Source organism: Xiphophorus hellerii, chromosome 16, assembly GCF_003331165.1.
Source record: "Xiphophorus hellerii strain 12219 chromosome 16, Xiphophorus_hellerii-4.1, whole genome shotgun sequence".
Lineage (NCBI taxonomy): Eukaryota > Metazoa > Chordata > Actinopteri > Cyprinodontiformes > Poeciliidae > Xiphophorus > Xiphophorus hellerii.
The window spans coordinates 9,948,789-9,966,779 of NC_045687.1; the positions used below are offsets into that span (position 1 = coordinate 9,948,789).

General features: G+C 40.3%; 3 protein-coding genes across 4 annotated transcripts; 2 read left to right on the plus strand and 1 right to left on the minus strand.

The window, feature by feature from the left end:
• The first annotated feature begins 4 nt into the window (after positions 1-4).
• On the plus strand, positions 5-3,094 carry vac14 (vac14 homolog (S. cerevisiae)). Its single transcript, XM_032588387.1, has one exon. The coding sequence runs from the start codon at positions 141-143 to the stop codon at positions 2,511-2,513; it is 2,373 nt and encodes a 790-aa protein (XP_032444278.1). The 5' UTR covers positions 5-140; the 3' UTR covers positions 2,514-3,094.
• Positions 3,095-4,137: 1,043 nt separating this feature from the next.
• trim35-13 (tripartite motif containing 35-13) lies at positions 4,138-8,237 on the plus strand. 2 transcript variants are annotated; one of them, XM_032588403.1, is made up of 6 exons: positions 4,138-4,543; positions 6,804-6,899; positions 6,968-7,198; positions 7,296-7,318; positions 7,412-7,530; positions 7,609-8,237. In XM_032588403.1, exons 1-6 carry the CDS (start codon positions 4,205-4,207, stop codon positions 8,145-8,147), a joined length of 1,347 nt encoding a protein of 448 aa, XP_032444294.1. In that variant the 5' UTR covers positions 4,138-4,204; the 3' UTR covers positions 8,148-8,237. The 2 variants fall into 2 exon arrangements, with proteins under 2 accessions (XP_032444294.1, XP_032444293.1); XM_032588402.1 differs by lacking the exon at positions 4,138-4,543 and adding an exon at positions 4,550-6,036.
• On the minus strand, positions 8,238-17,923 carry slc27a1a (solute carrier family 27 member 1a). Its single transcript, XM_032588391.1, has 13 exons — positions 17,523-17,923; positions 17,028-17,195; positions 16,536-16,930; positions 12,957-13,124; positions 11,070-11,139; positions 10,854-10,945; positions 10,655-10,764; positions 10,352-10,561; positions 10,141-10,267; positions 9,903-10,040; positions 9,606-9,770; positions 9,379-9,525; positions 8,238-9,281 (listed from the first exon to the last, which is right to left on the minus strand). The coding sequence occupies exons 2-13, from the start codon at positions 17,192-17,194 to the stop codon at positions 9,124-9,126; spliced, it is 1,947 nt and encodes a 648-aa protein (XP_032444282.1). The 5' UTR covers position 17,195; positions 17,523-17,923; the 3' UTR covers positions 8,238-9,123.
• Between the last annotated feature and the right edge of the window lie 68 nt (positions 17,924-17,991).

Sequence of the window (17,991 nt, forward strand, 5' to 3'; positions counted from 1 at the left end):
GCTTTCTGTTAGAGCGCTTCCTTGTTGCGAATGAAACGTCTAAAGGTAGAAATTTTTTTTTTCTGACATAGTTTAATCTTAATGCGAGCCGCTTTCTCGCCTACTTCAGCAGACGGGGATTCGGGAGTGCAGCCGCCAGCATGAACACGGAGAAAGACTTTTCGCCGCTGACGCCCAACATTGTGAGGGCTCTCAATGATAAGCTGTATGAGAAAAGGAAAGTCGCTGCTCTGGAAATAGAGAAGCTGGTGCGGGAGTTCGTGGCCCAGAACAATTCAACTCAAATCAGACATGTGATCCAGATCCTGGCATCGGAGTTTGCTCTCTCTCAACACCCCCACAGTCGCAAGGGGGGTCTGATCGGACTGGCCGCTTGCTCCATCGCCCTGGGGAAGGACTCAGGTCTGTATCTGAAGGAGCTCATTGAGCCTGTACTCACGTGTTTCAATGACTCAGACAGCCGCTTGCGCTATTATGCCTGTGAGGCTCTGTATAACATAGTGAAGGTGGCCAGAGGGGCAGTGCTGCCTCACTTCAATCTGCTTTTTGATGGTCTCAGCAAGCTTGCAGCAGATCCAGACCCTAATGTGAAAAGTGGATCTGAACTCCTGGACAGGTTACTGAAAGACATAGTTACAGAGAGCAACACTTTTGACCTGGTGTCATTTGTCCCCCTGCTGAGGGAGAGGATTTACTCGAATAATCAGTATGCCAGGCAGTTTATAATTTCTTGGATCCATGTCCTGGAGTCAGTGCCAGACATCCACCTGTTAGACTATCTCCCCGAGATCCTGGACGGACTCTTTCAGATCCTGGGTGACAACAGCAAGGAGATCCGCAGGACGTGTGAGGTGGTGCTTGGGGAGTTTCTGAAGGAGATTAAGAAGACCCCCTCAAGTGTGAAATTTGCTGAGATGGCCAACATTCTTGTCATTCACTGCCAGGTTGCCGATGAAACCAAACTCACGAATGATCTGATCCAGCTGACGGCTATGACCTGGATGAGGGAGTTCATCCAGCTCGCAGGCAGAGTGGTGCTCCCTTATTCTTCTGGGATTCTCACTGCAGTGCTCCCATGCCTTTCCTATGATGACAGGAAGAAAAATACCAAAGAAGCGGCCAGTGCCTGTAATAACAGTCTGATGAAACTGGTGACTCCGGAAGATGATGAGGACACAGAGGAAGAAAGAAACGGAAGCACGGGATCGCCTTCTGCTGGAGAAGGCCAGCCCAAAATGGAAGGAGACAGCAATGACATGTTGAATGCATCCCAAGAATCCGTCGGTTTGAGCAATATCAGTTTCTTTACTCCAACAAGTTCTGACAGGCCTCACGTAACTCTGGACCTCGACGGGATTGTTCAGGTGTTGAACCGCCACCTCCATGACTCCTCCACTGGCATGATGACCCGCATAGCTGTCCTCAAATGGCTTTATCACCTGTACATTAAGACACCACGCAAAATGTTTCGCCACACAGACAACCTTTTCCCCATTCTGCTTAAAACGCTGTCTGATGAGTCTGATGAAGTCATCCTGAAGGATCTGGAGGTGTTGGCTGAGATAGCATCCTCTCCTGCCGGCCAAACGGACCAGGCCTCCTCTTGCGATATGGCTGACAACAAACTGGTTCTCAAGGTGCCAGACGGGCCCAAAGCAGGACAGCAGTCCAGCACAGCCTCCAAAGCTGTGGACTCCTCCCCCTCTACTCCCAGTATGAACTCGTACTTTTATAAGTTCATGATCAATTTGCTGAAGCGTTTCAGTCTGGATAGGAAACTTCTGGAGAACAGAGGAGCTTTCATCATCAGGCAGCTTTGCCTATTGCTTCATGCAGAGAACATCTTCCACTCTATGGCTGACATCTTGCTGAAGGAGGAGGACCTTAAATTCGCCTCTACCATGGTTCAGACCCTCAACACCATCCTGCTCACCTCTGCTGAGCTCTTCCAGCTACGCAACCAGCTGAAAGACCTGCACACTCAGGAAAGCTGTGCTTTGTTCTGCTGCCTGTATCGGTCCTGGTGCCACAACCCCGTGGCCACTGTGTCCCTTTGTTTCCTCACACAGAACTACAAGCACGCGTATGATCTCATCCAGAAGTTTGGCAATCTGGAAGTGACTGTAGACTTCCTGATGGAGGTTGATAAGCTGGTGCAGCTCATAGAAAGCCCGATTTTTACCTACCTGCGTCTGCAGCTCCTGGATGTGGAGAATAACCCATACCTGATTAAGGCGTTGTATGGTCTGCTGATGCTGCTGCCTCAGAGTCAGGCTTTCCAGCTGCTCTCGCATCGCCTGAAGTGTGTGCCCAATCCAGAGCTTATGAGAACTGTGGACGAATCCAAGTACATGGACTCTAAAAAACAAGCAGCCTGCAAGCGCTCCTCTCACACTCAGGTGGATTACAGCGAGCTGCTGCAGCATTTTGACCGAGTGCAGAGCAAACACCTGGAGGTCCGACACCAGCGCTCTGCACGTGCATCCGATCACCACGACAGGAAGCTAATGTGATGTGTGTAACTTATGATTATTGAAGACAGAGTATATGTAATACAGAAATAATATACTGAAAGAAATAATTATTATTAAAGCCAAAACGTATATAAAATTATTTGTTGAAGAAGCACTGGATATGCACTGTCAGCTCATCTGTGTATTTTGGCATTCCTTATCTTTATGTGTAACATTAGAAAAACTGGAAACATATAAATCCCACCATGTAAAGTCCAAACAAAACCTCCTATATATAACAACATATAACAAATAGCTTGTCATTAAATCTGCATGTTAGTTGTGTTTTTATCCTATTGTGCAGAAGCATGTGTTCAAGTTGCCTTAATCATGTCCGCCAGAAACAGAAATATGTTGATCATTGGCTCAGATCAGGTGAGGTTTAACTCGGTACATGACTGGGAACTGACATACTATATGTGTATTGTTTCACATTAGAAGTTTTTACATTGCAGAACTTTTACTTTTATTGTTTATATATTGAACAGCTTTTTTGTATGCAATGATCTTCCATTGTTTTTTTGTGATGTTTCACTCCAGTCATTCCTTTCGAAAATAAAGTGGACCATGTGATTTACGTATTTTCTGTGGTTATATTTCACACTTTTCTGGTGATTAGAATAACTCGGTAAACGTCTTTGTGAGAAGTAAAACAAGGTTGCCACTACCCTATAGTAAAATAATTCTTGTGATTTGTCTCCCGTTTTATCATATCACTGTCAGAAAACAATTGCACATTAAACTAAAAATGTCAACCACATTTTAGAGGTAAAACTGCTTTAGGACATTTTTTATTGCATAGCATTATATTTTAGATAAAAATGGCTGTCGCGCTCTAGAACTGACATTGCAGCATAAAGAACTGCACCTGCCTTTTTAAGCAACTATTTGATTATTGCACATTACTACATGCAGTTTACAGGTATGATAAAACATTCTGGCTTTCTGTCAATTATATGTTTTAATACATAAATAATCTGGTCTTTACCAGATTGTAAAATTATTCAGATCTAACCTCATTTGTAAAAAAAAATAAAAACGCTACACAAAATATAGAAAACTTGACTTTATTCTTACAATGATTACTCACAAGTAAATACACAAGACCAAACGTGCTGCAGGATCCCTGATATAGTTACTTCAAATCCAACAGAAAATAAAATGTTTAAAAGATTATCCCCATTCATTACACAAATTGTGTCGCTGAACTTTGAGTTTTATTTAAAATACTAAAAATAAACATGTAAAAGACGTGCTGATTGTTTATAGATGGAAAAAGTGGCAATCACAGACCACACATCAATGTCAATCAAGGAAGAAGTAAGGATACTTTGATCCCTTGGTGACCTCTCTCTTTTATTATGGACTGAGTTAACCCATAAAATACACTGTGTAGTCATAAAAATAGTGTTTAGCTAATTTAAAACTACAAAACTGTGGACCTTATGATTAATTTTCTTTAAAAAAAAAGTATTTGTCATTTTTCCAACTTGTTCTGAGCCGATGGTGGATTTGCTGCTAAAATATTTCCTTACATGTCAATGGTAATTTATAGTGAAACCAGAGTGGTTGACTCACTCTCCCCCTCTTCTCTGGAGCAAGACTAAATTGAACCCTGAAGTACAAGCTAAAAAGAAAATAGATCTTCCTGCTTTATTAGAGATCCATGACTGCTGCACCAACCTTCACAGATGGAGGCTGACACGGCTTGTCAGGATGTGGATGGGTCTTGCTGCGCGGTGTGTGGAGAAACCTTCCTGGCTCCTGTGGTTCTGAGCTGCATTGGCTGTGGTAGTAGTTTTTGTAATTTTTGTTTGGAACAGTTTTGGACACAGCTTTGTGTAAAAGAGTGCCCCCTCTGCTTTAAAGATAGCCTTGGACTTCCATATAATTCATGCAAGGCACACGGTGAGAGGATGCTACTATTCTGTGTTGCTGATTTGGAGCCGGTCTGCTGTGTTTGCAGCAGATCTGGCCAGCATATGAACCATACAGTGTTTCCCATAAGGGAGGCCTTCAGGAACCATAAGGTAGGTGAATCCTTTCTTTCTTTAAAGCGTTACTTTTAGATTTACACATAATTGAATATTCCCAGTCTATATACACAGGCCAGCAACAGGTCACATGTAAATGTGTCCAAGGCGATCCTTACCTTTGTAATTTGTTGGATTTCCAAACGTACTCATTAAAAATCAGGTCTTTAAAACACACTTTTTTCAATTTGCCCCACTTCAGGCATCTCAGACTGAATTGTTTCAGTCTGAGATGAACAATTCAGACTGTTCAATCATGTTTGCCATAGGAAAACATCTTAATAGTGTTTTCCTATGGCAAACATGATGTTTTAACCCAAACAATCCAGTTAATAGTGTTTAACACATCTTAATAGTGTTTTCCTATGGCAGGAGAGTGTTCCCTGAGCTTTTGCACCATCGGCACAACCTATTTTTGTGCAGCATTGCAGTAAGCTAATTTGGCCAACCAAATACTGGGTTACAAGGCACAGAAGGTCAGGTTGCTGTTAAATGCTTTTGAGATTAACAAATTAAACTTTAGGATGTTGCTGTGTGTCTTTTACCTTTTAATTAATTAAGTTTTTCACATATTAAACTTGTGATAGTTTAAATCAATACCCCATCCACAATTAAGTAGAATATCCCAAATTCAAATGGCCAGGAATAAAATCTTCCAGAGACAGCTTCTCTTTGCTATTTATAACCTCCTTCATACTCTAGATTTGATTGTTTTGCTTCTTTCATTACAACCACTGGTTCACTTAACAACCTTCTAAATAACCAAAGGGTCAACATAGCATGAATGCAATTCAAGAACTATAGTGTGGGCAAATATTCCAGCACCATATATATATATATTTATTTCTGTGGTGCTCCACTTAATAATATTTGCAGTTATCAGTTGGTACAATCATTTAAACATAAAGAGAAGGGTTTTTACTTTAGAGAGGTGTTTATTTGAGAAAGGGCAGCGCTCCGTGTAGCATTACACTTGACATGTATTTGAGATCTGAAGTATTAACAGTTATTTCTGAGGTTAAGATGAGGTAGCTTGATGTGGGAGGGGCATTAGAGCCTGCTTTACAATCAAAGTGCTGGGGGAAAGAATGGCCACCAGACATGCTCGTTCTGAAGATGACCTTTCCTGTCCAATTTGTGGACATATCCTGTGTAAGCCAGTGGTCCTCACCTGCAGACACAGATTTTGTAAGGCCTGTCTGCAAGACAGCTGGGACACACAAGACCGTAAGGACTCCCACTGCTGCCCTCTGTGCTGGCGTCGCTCTTCAATGGATCAAATTGTGGTAAACACTGTGCTAGAGAGGGCCTGTGTGTCCTTCAAAGACGACAGAAGCAGGAATGACCCAAAAACTTGTAAAGAGCACGGGGAAAACCTCACACTCTTCTGCTTGGAGGATCTGGAACCAATCTGTGGTCTTTGTGGCAAAGCAGCTGCACACAAGGGGCACAGACTCTATGCCATTGCAGAAGGCGCTCATGACTGTAAGGTAGGCATATTAATGTCACAAGGCTGGTCAAAGCATTGCTTCACAAGAGCAGACAGCAGCACTTCACGTAAGTGTTGAGTCTAAGTATAACCTATTAACCAGTTTTAGACCAGTTATTGCAGCTAAGATAAATGACAAAATCTTTGTTGCTTAGTATTTGAATATTAAATGCAGCCAAGGCATATTATAGGAAAAGACACTGGTATTAACCACCATGAATAAATGAATAAACTTTAAATATTTTACACTTTTAATTTTATTTAGTGAATACTAAATTGCTGGGAAAATGTGTTGCACATTGTTGGTTTTCCAACTTTTTTGTATTCCTGATATTCTAATAGAGAGTATATTACTATTCTAATAATAGAATTATATATTTGGTATCCTGTTTCTATTCAGGTCCAGAAGGATCTGAAACTTGACTCCCACAAGGTTTAAGTGACGCTACATTCATTCATATCCTGTCCTTGCCTTTTTCCCTGAAGGCAACTAAACATCCAACACGCTAAATATGTTGTGTTTTTGTTTTTCCAATACTATAAAATATCTTTAGTCTGTGCATGACCTGTTTTGCTGACGTGACCCGTTCAATGGATCTTCCATAGTTCTTTGTCTTTCATGCTACTGTATTGTTAAGCTTTCCATTTAGATGGAATGGTGCTATGGAAAGGTATGTGGCAGCTGAAAGCCGCACACTGTGCTGACAGCTTGGCCACCTGCCAGACTGACCTTGTAAAAGAGTTGATGCCCTGTCACTGACATTTCAGGAGGAGCTGAAGAGCGCTCTTCTGCCCTTGAAAGAGAAGCTACAGCTCTACAAGAATGCGACAGTAGCGTGTGAGGAAATGGCTGAACACGTGAAGGTATGGTCAGTTTCAGGGATGCTTTCAGAAGATGTTCGAAATAACCATTTGAGCATGTCCCCTTGCAGAACCAAGCTAAACACACTGAAGCACAGATCAAAGAGGAATTTGAGGCTCTTCACAAGTTTCTTAAAGAGCAGGAGACCGCTAGACTTTTGGATTTAAAGGCTGAGGAGGATCAGAAGAATCTCATGATAAGTGAAAAGATTGAGGAGATGAGCAATGAAGTAGCATCGCTCTCTAACATTATCAAAGCAGCGGAACAGGAAATGAATAGTCAAGATATCCCATTTCTGAAGGTCAAGCATTTATATTAAGCCCATTTCAAGCAGAACTGAATGTGCATTCTTGTGCATGTCAATTAGAAACTTATATTTATATTGCATTTTTTCACAGAATTACAAGGAGACAATCAAAAGGTTTGTTTTTAAAAGTATGCATTGTTAAACTTGTTTTAAAGATAACTTTACAGAAAGAACTCCCAAATGTTTACTTTTGCAATCTCTTTTCAGAACCTGGAAAAAGTCTCCTGGTCCACACATGTTGTCTGGAGCCCTAATTGATGTGGCCAAGCACTTGGGCTCTCTAAAATATAAAGTGTGGGAGAAGATGAAAAAAATTGTCAAATATAGTAAGTCTAATGCAGAATATTGCAGCAAATTCAACAGGCTTTCTTCATTACATCAGTAACTCTACTTTTTCATTCAAGCTCCAGTGATTCTGGATCCCAATACCGCAGCAAGCTGTTTCATCCTCTCTGAGGATCTCACAGTTGTGCAGAACTCTACCCAGATCTTCAAGCTTCCAGACAACCCAGAGCGCTTCGATATCAGCGCAGAGATGCTTGCTGCTGAGGGCTACTTCACTGGACGCCACAGCTGGGACGTGGAGGTGAACGGCAACACCTACTGGGTGTTAGGGATAGCCAGTGAGTCGATCAACAGGAAGGGCAAACACGTGCTGACACCTGCAGAGGGATTCTGGACTATAAGATATCGGAACGGAGAGCACAAAGCCTGCACCGCGCCCTGGGAGCCACTCAACATGTCTAAGAAGCCAGACGTGATAAGAATGGTTTTGGACATGGACAGAGGAAAGGTGACATTTTATGACCCGAAGGAGAGAACGCCCCTCTACACTTTCACAAATATCATCACACCAAAAGCCTTTCCTTATTTTTGTACAGCTTGCAAAGAGCATCCACTGAAAATTCTGCCGGAAATGATAACGTTGTCAACGGAGCACTAACAGAGCTGGAAGAAATGTAAAAATTCTCTTTTCTTTTTGCAAATATGGTTACAAAATAAATTGTAAACAGATTAAATTGAATGAAGCAAACACTTTGAAATAGTTTATTAGCGTTACAGCAAAACAAAGAATTTGGGGTTGCACCTCACAAACCTCAACCCTTATGTAATATCACCCAGATTTGTTATATAAAAACAGTCAAAATGTGCCACTTAGCTTCTCTGCTGATAATTTATTTAAAATACTTTTTGTTAAAAGCATAAAATGTGAAATAGATCTAAAGTTTAATAAAAGGCACATTCTATAATAAAAAATCTGTGTTGTTCGGTGGTTCAACAGTGTTGTTCATATCTGGAAATCAGGTTTAGTAATTCATTACATAAAAAAAAATAAAAATCACGATAGATGTTATGGTTATGTTAAGGTTAGTATGGTTTTGAACTTGTAGGCATCCATACTGCCTGTTAAAATCAGGTTTTTCAACCTCATTAAAAACAAGCCAGAGTAACATAGGTAAACCTACACAGTACAACCTAGCAGCATTTAGCATTTCCTAGATGGGTAAATACCCTATAACAAAGTTTCACTTAATACTAGAAGTTATATTCTAACATCATTAATTTAACATGTATCGTCCTTCAAATTAGCTGAGAAAAAAATCTATTCTATGTACGACGCTCCTCAAAGGCGATTTGAAATGTTCATTTTGTGATTAAAAAGGACCTGTTAAAGAACAAATACCCCCACAATATGTCATCGTGTGTTACTTATACAGTGTTTAAACTCATGTGTAACAGTACTCGATGTAAATAGTCCTCTTAACTCCGTTTCCTGAAAACTGAACAGCCAAAACTGTGTTGCACCAAAACTGAATGATCCAGACATTGCTGCATGCACTCCTCAATGTGTTTTCCTCTGGCACCTGATTAACCTGTCTGACTGAGGCACTTGGACAGCACTGCTATGGCCACACACGTCATAGAGACATTCTTCCCTCCACTATGGAGTTGTAAAGCTCCTCGTCCACTGGAACGTAACGGGCAGCTCGACTGTTCAAAAAGTAGATCTGGTCAGTTGTCAGCCGTGGGTCAAATCCCTCCCTCTGGAGTCTGGTCTTTTGGATTTTAAATGTACCTATACATGCATGTTTGGATATATAATATTTCATTAACAAGGAATTGTCAGCGATTATTTTTTTTTTTTACAGAGAGAAAATGCTGGGTTATTTTACCTGTGGTGTCTACCTGTGGGGAGATTCGCAGGAACACTGGGCGGGCATAAGTAGGAAGTGATCGCTGAATCTTCTGCAAGAAACTATCGCAGTCAAACTTCCCTGTAGCATCTGCGATGGCAGCCATGCCTGCTTTACCTTCCACACCTAACACAAAATTGACAGCAATAAGACTAATGGGGAAAGACCAGGAAGTGGTTGCAATACGAAAAGATCCTTCAGTTCACCTGGCACTGCTACGCCGTACACAGCCACATCAGTTTGATCCAGAACATTGCTGAGTATGCCCTCCACCTCAGTGGTGGAGACATTTTCTCCTCGCCAGCGGAAGGTGTCCCCACTCCGGTCACGGAAATACATGTAGCCCAGTTCATCCATCATCAGTACGTCTCCTGGAGTAAGTGAAAAGCTAATTAGCTGCAACTAAAAACACGACACAATGTTTGTGAATAGCTAACTGGTCACATCACACTGTGTGCTGACAAAAAAAGAAGTTTTGCTTTTAGACGACATAAAGTGCTAACCTGATAAATATGCAGAATCATTTTTCCTGAAGACATTTTGAACAATCTTCTTCTTTGTAGCATCCTGGTTGGCATAGCCGTCAAAGCGCCGTAATGGATCCTTCTGGTTTATACGACCTACCAGAAGCCCTGGTTCCCCTGTAAAGCATGGAGGATTTTAATTGTGTAGATTCAGTACAGAAGAAAAGACTCAAACTGTATTAGACAAACTTGTGACAGCATTAAAGCATTTTATTACCAGGGCTGCAAGGGACACAGAGACCACGGCTGTCCCGAATAAGCTCCATGGTTTCCTCATTAACCTTCACCAGCCGGATGGGGTACACGTTGGGCAGAATGCGACTGTTAAATCCACAGGCTCCCACCTGGCAGAACATACTCAGCTAAAGTATCCAACCCCTATCCAATTAAAATTTTATGCGGAAAGAGACAACATAGTGATTGCCAACCTTGCCATCCATGTTGGCAATGCTGCAGTTGCACTCAGTTGCTCCATAAAACTCCCCGATCTGCCCCACCCCAAATCGCTCTGTGAAGGCTTCCCACACACTGGGGCGAAGTCCATTCCCCACTGCCAGGCGAACTCTGTGGCCCTTCTCGGATGGCCGGACCGGCTGTGACAGGAGGTACCGGCAGATTTCCCCAATATACTGTACCACCTGTGAGGGAAAGTAATCAAAAGTTCTCTTATTTTAGTTAATTACCCATTAAAATGTGGTATGTTTGAATATTGCTCAAACTGTAGCTCTTACAGTGCAGTTGTACTTAATGCAATCTTCCCAGAAGCGACTGGCAGAGAATTTCCTTTTCACTACCACAGTGAGACCATGGATAAGACACTGACCAATGCCGATGATGTTACCTGACACCAACAGAAAGTCTTTAAGTAACAAAATTCAACAATTGATCTGAATGTGGATTACTTAAATACAGAAGGTGAGCATCACTTACCTGCAGAGTGATACAGGGGCAGGCAGTCATAGATGACATCATCAGGATGCATGCGAAAGGCAAAGTACCCAAAGGCAGCTATTCTGTAGTAGCTATTATAGAAAAATAAATACAGACAAAATAGATTTTCAGATGTTCTCATTCACAGTACAGGAACAGTAAAAAAAACTCTTAACTGCAAGGATTTGTGGTGAGCAGTAGGTCGTTAAAACATACCGACTGTGGACCACAATAGCAGCTTTGGGGAGTCCTGTGGTTCCAGAGGTGTAAATATAAAACAGGCGGTCTGGAGAAGATAATGCAACATTACAGATAAAATTTCTAAATTACAACCAAATTTATGACATTTATTTCTATTTTCAACATCAATATAATTTAATTAACATCTGAGGGAAATTAAATCTAGGCATTTGACTGTAAAACAAACACAAAAGAAACTGGTTTTTCAAACATGGGCTCATCAATGTCAAAGTTCGTGAACATGATTTCTTTGCGTTTGTTTTTTTTCTTTTGGTCTCTTCTTGCTTATCTCTCCAATTTAATCCATACTAAAAACTAAAGAAAACAACAAAAGACACTTGCATGCTGGTGTTCTAAAACATTTTTAAGGCATTTAAATTTAACATCAAAGAGAGTGAAAATGAAGATATCCACTGTGCTTTTTGGTCATAACAGTTTATCAAAGTTAAATTCACCATTTGAATGCATTAAAAGACATTATCATTGGTTTGAAATCGCAAATTATGGGATTTGACAGTGTTGCTGGGGTCATGCTGTGTACATTATTGCTCTGCAAAATTTAAATCTGAACTAGATGTTCTCATTTTGCTTGGCTTAAAAACACTAAATATAGTGCCCCCTATATAGCTGCCTCAGAGTAGCTCATGTTCAGAATTTTGGATTAAATTATCTGTGAAAAGTACAAACAGCGCTCAGGTCTCAACTTTCAAAACTGCATACACAAAACCTGAACTGAAACAATATTCAAATGTCATTCGGCAGAAGTATATGATCAACGCTAATTTTGCAACCAATAATTAATATTAATTAAATAATTTATTTGTTTCACTGACTTCGAATAAATGCGGCAAACTCATACCTAAAATAAGAAAAAACAAGCCAACAAAAAACAAGCGAACAGAGTAGGTTTGATCAGATAAAACTATAATTGGTCCATTAGCAGAGTCACATTTTCACAGCTCAAACAAATAAGGCATGACCCAAAGGATATCTACACATCTTATTTTACTCTCAATCTGCATGAAGTGCAGAAAGTCCTTTCTATAAATGGCTAAAGGCTGCTTAGGACAACCTCTCACCTCTTAATGCATAGACTTGTCTAGTATGGTGTTGCATGGGTTTTCTTTTTGGAATCTTTCTTTTTATTTTGTTTTCAGAAAAAAAAACTATTACATAAGGTTAAAAAAAATCCTTCAACTGCATGTTTTTATTTAAAAGTGGACTCAAAATTTAACTTCAGATGTTTTTACCACATAGAAGCTTCAGTCATTCAGGAGGAGTTCACATGGGTGAAAGAAGAAACCTGCAGACATTCTATGCTTATGTAATCAGATGTAATATAAGTGCAGGTGCATATACAGTTATAGCCAGGGGGAAACACATTCTAAAAAAGTCAGGAGGATATCAGGAAGAGTATTGGGGGTCTCCATCTTGGGATACAAACTCCAGATGCCTGTGGTGCTATATTCATCTACTAAAATTCTAAAAAAGTACAAACACTACAGACATGTGCAGTGGTCATATCGTTCAGGAAGCACACAGCTTTTGCATCCCAGAGATTAATGTATTCTGATTTAAAATGAGGGCATCAACCCAAAAGCAAAGCCTCCATTTTGCAGATCAAAAGATGGAGGCTAAAGCTGGCAAGAGATTTTGCACAATGCCAATGTTTTCACATGTCCAATCAAAACCCTTGATCTCAGATGCAAATGCAATAAGTACTGCAAGTACTGGTAATTGATTAACCATAAAGAGTATTATGATTCTTTCACCAAGAAAGTTTACTGAGAAGATTTCTTACACTAGAGAAATTGGTAATGTTGGCCATAAAAACAGAAATAACTTGGGTTGATCCCTACTAACCATTCATGCCTTTTGGGGGAACACAAGGTGAAGGCGGGTGTCTTGATGCAGTGGCTAAAACTGGGTCCAGAGGTTGAGCGTTCAGAGCCGTCAGACGTTCTACGCTGAGGTCCCCTGTACAAAAGCGCACCATGGACTGGCTGATGGATGAATTGATCTCCAACATGGCTGATCATAAAGGAAAAGATGCGAGAAGTCAACAGAAGATATCTCAACTGTATGAGAACATCCAGTAAATTTAATGCAATATGAATCATATTTGATACACATTTCAGAGATCTCTGTAACAAAGTTAATTCATTCCTTAAAAAAAAAACACTGCTCTTTTAAATGATATACTTGCTTTCTGTCCTCTAGTGGAGGATTCAAGATTTACAGATGCCCTGTGCATGTTTTATTTAAGATTCCAAGATGGCTGCCCAACCTTTTTAGAAATAGTTTCCATATAACAAATATATGAGAGGTGTTTGACATTTTAAAGTTCAGCTTGTTCAGTTTTAGATAATGTATATTGTCCAACTGTTGACACAATGATAACACATTCATTAATGTATAACTCTTTGAAAAGGGAACCAAAGCCAGTGCCAACCAGGAAGAAACATGCTATTGCAAGCTTCAGTGTAACAACCCCTCTTTCCTCTGCAGGATATGGCAAAACAGGCCCATATTTAAGGCAACCCACAGCTGTGCCTCTTAAAATGATAAATGATGACACTGGCCGGGCGTGCTGTGGTGGCGTAGGGGATAGCGCGACCCACGTTTGGAGGCCTTGAGTTTGGAGACAGTCGTGGGTTCGATTCCCGGACCCAGCGATATTTGCCGCATGTCTTCCCTCTTTTTCTTCCCCCTTTCCCGTCAGCCTACTTTCATATAAGGGACACTAGAGCCCACAAAAAAAAAGATGACACTGGCCACAAATAAAGGCCCCAGGCCGTATGAGACATAGGGTAGGTGAGTGACCGGAACCAGTTTTTTAACAAGTCTGGTCAGTCACCCACCAGTCCCCGAGCTGTCACCTCCACCCTCTGTGTCAACTGTCTGTTTCTATTCTCAGGACTTCATACTTTTCAGCTTTTAGACACCATCCACTCTCCTCACTTCAAAGGACTCCATCCCACAACCGCTCTCCTCCACCTCCAACTTGTTTCTACACTTCAGGTGACAAACAAGCTGCAAAAGATCAAGGCTGCAGGTCTGGGTAGCACTGACTCCAGAGGTGCTGTGCAGATCAACTGTGTGGCATCATGGGATCTATGTTCAACCTGAGCCTGAAGATGGGGAAAGTGTGTGGTACCAGTGCCAAAGACCAAACAATAGAGACATCTGCATCTACTGACTGGTAGCCCTGACATTGAATCTGATGAAAACCCTCGAGAGAATTAAGTATTATAAGATATAAGCAAGTAAATCAAACAAACAAACACTGCCATGTTGTCAGGACTGTTCCGTTACTAGATTAATATATTCTGCAAAATAAAAAAATAAATTCTTAGAAACACTTTTGGTGATTTTATGTTTTTTTCAGGCATACATAAGTTTGAATAATAATATAATTAACATATTACCATAAAAATCCATCATAAATTATACAAATAATGTGTGAAATCCAGGTAGGTCAAGCTAGGCACTGTAGGGTTAATTTTTAGTTCAAGTCTGAAACTGCTCCAAAACTGCTTTGAATGGTTGTTTTTCTACAGCTAAATTAAAACAAAGATGGAAAGTTTGCAAAACAAACAAAAAGGCATGCAATCTAACTTAAGGATGCATGAATGGAATTCTCAAGGCAATGTTAACACGCACAGCAGGTTCAGACATGCTAGAACACAAGTCATCTTCATACTTCAGGTTTAATTTTCTAACGGTGAACAATAGAATCACCCTAGAGGTTTTAAAATTTTATACAGTTAAAAGCTAACTGTATAAAATAAAATATGTAACCACCCAGTGTATATGTGCCAACCATCAGTGAGCCTGTGTGTTTTCCTTTTGATACAATTTGGAAAATACACATTTAAGTGATTACGGTACTCTACATCCCCTCAAGTGCAGCTTTTCATTTACCCTTCGGCTTCAGTTTTGAGAACTTGATATGATCATGTGAAATATATATAAACATAATTTGCTATGCATTTATTATAAACAACATACTCAGGACTCATTGTTGAGGGTTAAGAACTAACACTGTTTGAATTACATGCATTCCAAAAACTACTAATTTCATACATGAGCATATGCTTTAATGGCCCACAAAAATTCTACCTTTCATTAAACCCTAAAATAGCTTTTAATCACAGCATTAAACTACAATCTTACTGGTAAATAATTATATGGGTAAACTCTGGTTTTATTTCAAGGCAGAATGTTTTCTGATCTGTTTTATTACATAATTTCAATCTGTAGCCAATATCACCCTTAGGCTGAATATGATGATTATTGCAACTAGAGCTTCAAAAAAGGGACAAAAAATATAAATATTTATATTTTCTGTACTGAAAAATAATTATCAAAATACATCTTAAGCTAACAGTTCAGTTTCTACAACAGAATCTCTTTTATAGACGCTGAAAGAACTAATTAAAATAAACATGAATAACTAATGATCTTTACTTTCAAATATTTATATTTAAACACCATTCACATAAAAGACAATCCATTTTCTGTAAGTGTAGAGAAAGGTGTTGTCTCTCCCAGAGTTGTAAGAATGAAATTACATCATTCCGCTCCCGAAATCCTAATTTGGTCATTCTATCAGCCTATTCACATTTTGGGCAAAACTGTTTTCTTGTGTGGAGTCAGAGAAATATAAAGTGGCTGTGGAAGAGATTCATGAAGACTTTGAGGGAGTCCTTTACGCGAGTTCTTGTGAAGTACGAAATGTCCTTGCTGACAAAAGCTTTGTTCTTGTGGAATTTTAACAAAATAACTAACTTCTCTGTTCGTGCAGAGCATGTATTGACCTTGAATATTGTAAAACACCAAGAAGCACAAGTAAAAATACCAGCAACATATTGATATAACCTGTGCAAAGCTGTTTAAGTGTATACATTTGAAGAAGAATAAAATGATGTCCATCAAGTTTAGGTTTAAAACTATTCTCGCTTTTATAAAATGTCTCTGCACACACTGCCCAACAGGCAACAAGCATAGTTTGTCTTAATGAATTTTAAAATCAATCGTTATCATTGTTAATGTCACTTTTTATTCCACAAATAGAAATATAATTGTTTTGCTGACCTGCAAAAATTACAGATAATTTACCAAAAGTTTGTTTTAACATATGGAAAACAAGGCAATAATATCAAAGAATATCTTTGTAAAATAGTCCATCCATTCTGGTGTGTTTTGGGAGTCCCAGCTTTTAACGTAGGTTGAAAGAGAAACATAATACTCTTTAAAATCATACTGGTTACATTTAAGCTGTCTTTTTATAACTGTTTGAAAGAAAATGAACTATTCAGGCATAGTACTCTTTTGAAAACTGTTGATATCACACCTACTATAAGAAATGTGCTGTTCAAGGTTTATGAAATCCTTCAGAGTAATACACATTATACAGATGGTGACATTAATCATACTTACCATCAGCCAGCTCGGCTCCGAACACTATGGCCCGTGACCCTGATACCCCAATGCAGTGCAGAAGAGGATCACAGCGGAGGCTGAAGTTAATAAGAGCAGCTTCCACCCCAATTTTTGCCAAGCCAAGCCACAATGCCACATGTAACGGCCTGCTTTCCAAGAAGAGGGCCACCACATCCCCAGAGACCCATCCTTGACCTCTTGCCCAATGAGCTACAGCATTAGAGATCTCATCCAGCTGGGTGAAGGTCCACGTTTCCCCTGTGGCTTCATAGATCAGTGCCGGTTTATTTGGGTGTCGTTTCACAGTCTGGGCGAAGATGGAAAGAATACTGCTTCCATTGCGCATGTAGCGCCACAAAGCCAGCTTCACCCTCAGCAGCACATAGAGGCCACTGATTCAAATGAGGGAAGAAGAAGAGGGAATATTTGAGTGCACTGTAGATCCACTTCCAGAAACATCACAACTTAATTTGGACGCATTTAACTTACTTGAGGTCTCTCTTTGCAGTACGTGCTGCAATGTAGAAGTATTTCCAGCTTTTGGTGCCTAGATATACTCCTAGGCCTGCTGCCAGACTCCAGGACCAGGACACCCCAACCAGACGCAGCAGTCCCAAAGAACCCAGAGAGGCTGACACACTCGCTGCATTGTGCATTCTTGTCACGGAGAGAAAGAAGAAAAAAAAAGAAAGAAAGATGGGATTTACACAATACGTGGCTTAAACTGAAGCCTGCATGGGTTCCTCTTAAAGGCCTGAAGTACTGCAGCGCAGGCTGGTACAGTCAAGTACACCCAGAAAACCTTGTCTTACTTATTATTAGACAAAAAATAACTAACTAAATTTTAGGGCATGTTTTGCATTAACACTATAGTTACAACAACAGAAGTATCCAAGTTGTACTTAAGTGGCAACCGATACCTGGAGCCACGCCAGAGAAAACAGGCACTCATTGGAAACAACTTCAAATTTGTAGACAACTTACCTATGAGTCAAATATCCTGCCGCGACGTCACCTTTCACCCAGTAACTCGGCTCACTTTGTTGCTCTGACGGAAGCTTTCAGACTTTGTCCTTCCGCCGCTAAGAGCGCTGAAAACAGCTCACAACGCTGCGTTTCGCTGGAAATCAGGAGTTTTGAAGTGTTTGTAGCGGTTTGTCGTTGTTAGCGCGGCGGCTGTCAAGTACTGAGGAGTTTGCTAAATTCAAGTTACAGCTCAAAAATACGGGTAAGAGATTATAGCGGGCTGGCATCTGCGAATAAGCTATAAATAATAATAATTAACCCTGAGATAATAAAGACCCAAGAGAAAAGTATAAGATGTGGAGTGAATCAGGTTATTTTCTGTACTCCATATTGGAGAGAGCTGCTGCCATTTAAGCACCGCCCACTAGGGGGTGTGAGTTTTGTTCAGGAGCTCACCGATTGGCTAAACCCGAAGCCTGTCAAACAT

Excerpts from the sequence above, each read along its gene's own strand:
- slc27a1a (XM_032588391.1), bottom strand. The coding sequence starts at position 17,194 with ATGCACAATGCAGCGAGTGTGTCAGCCTCTCTGGGTTCTTTGGGACTG. Across the intron at positions 10,946-11,069 it reads GCTATTGTGGTCCACAGTCG|CTACTACAGAATAGCTGCCT; the intron begins GTATGTTTTAAC and ends TTTCTATAATAG. Across the intron at positions 10,765-10,853 it reads GCCCCTGTATCACTCTGCAG|GTAACATCATCGGCATTGGT; the intron begins GTAAGTGATGCT and ends TGTTGGTGTCAG.
- vac14 (XM_032588387.1), top strand. The coding sequence starts at position 141 with ATGAACACGGAGAAAGACTTTTCGCCGCTGACGCCCAACATTGTGAGG.
- trim35-13 (XM_032588402.1), top strand. The coding sequence starts at position 5,635 with ATGGCCACCAGACATGCTCGTTCTGAAGATGACCTTTCCTGTCCAATT. Across the intron at positions 6,037-6,803 it reads AAGGCGCTCATGACTGTAAG|GAGGAGCTGAAGAGCGCTCT; the intron begins GTAGGCATATTA and ends CTGACATTTCAG. Across the intron at positions 7,319-7,411 it reads TACAAGGAGACAATCAAAAG|AACCTGGAAAAAGTCTCCTG; the intron begins GTTTGTTTTTAA and ends ATCTCTTTTCAG.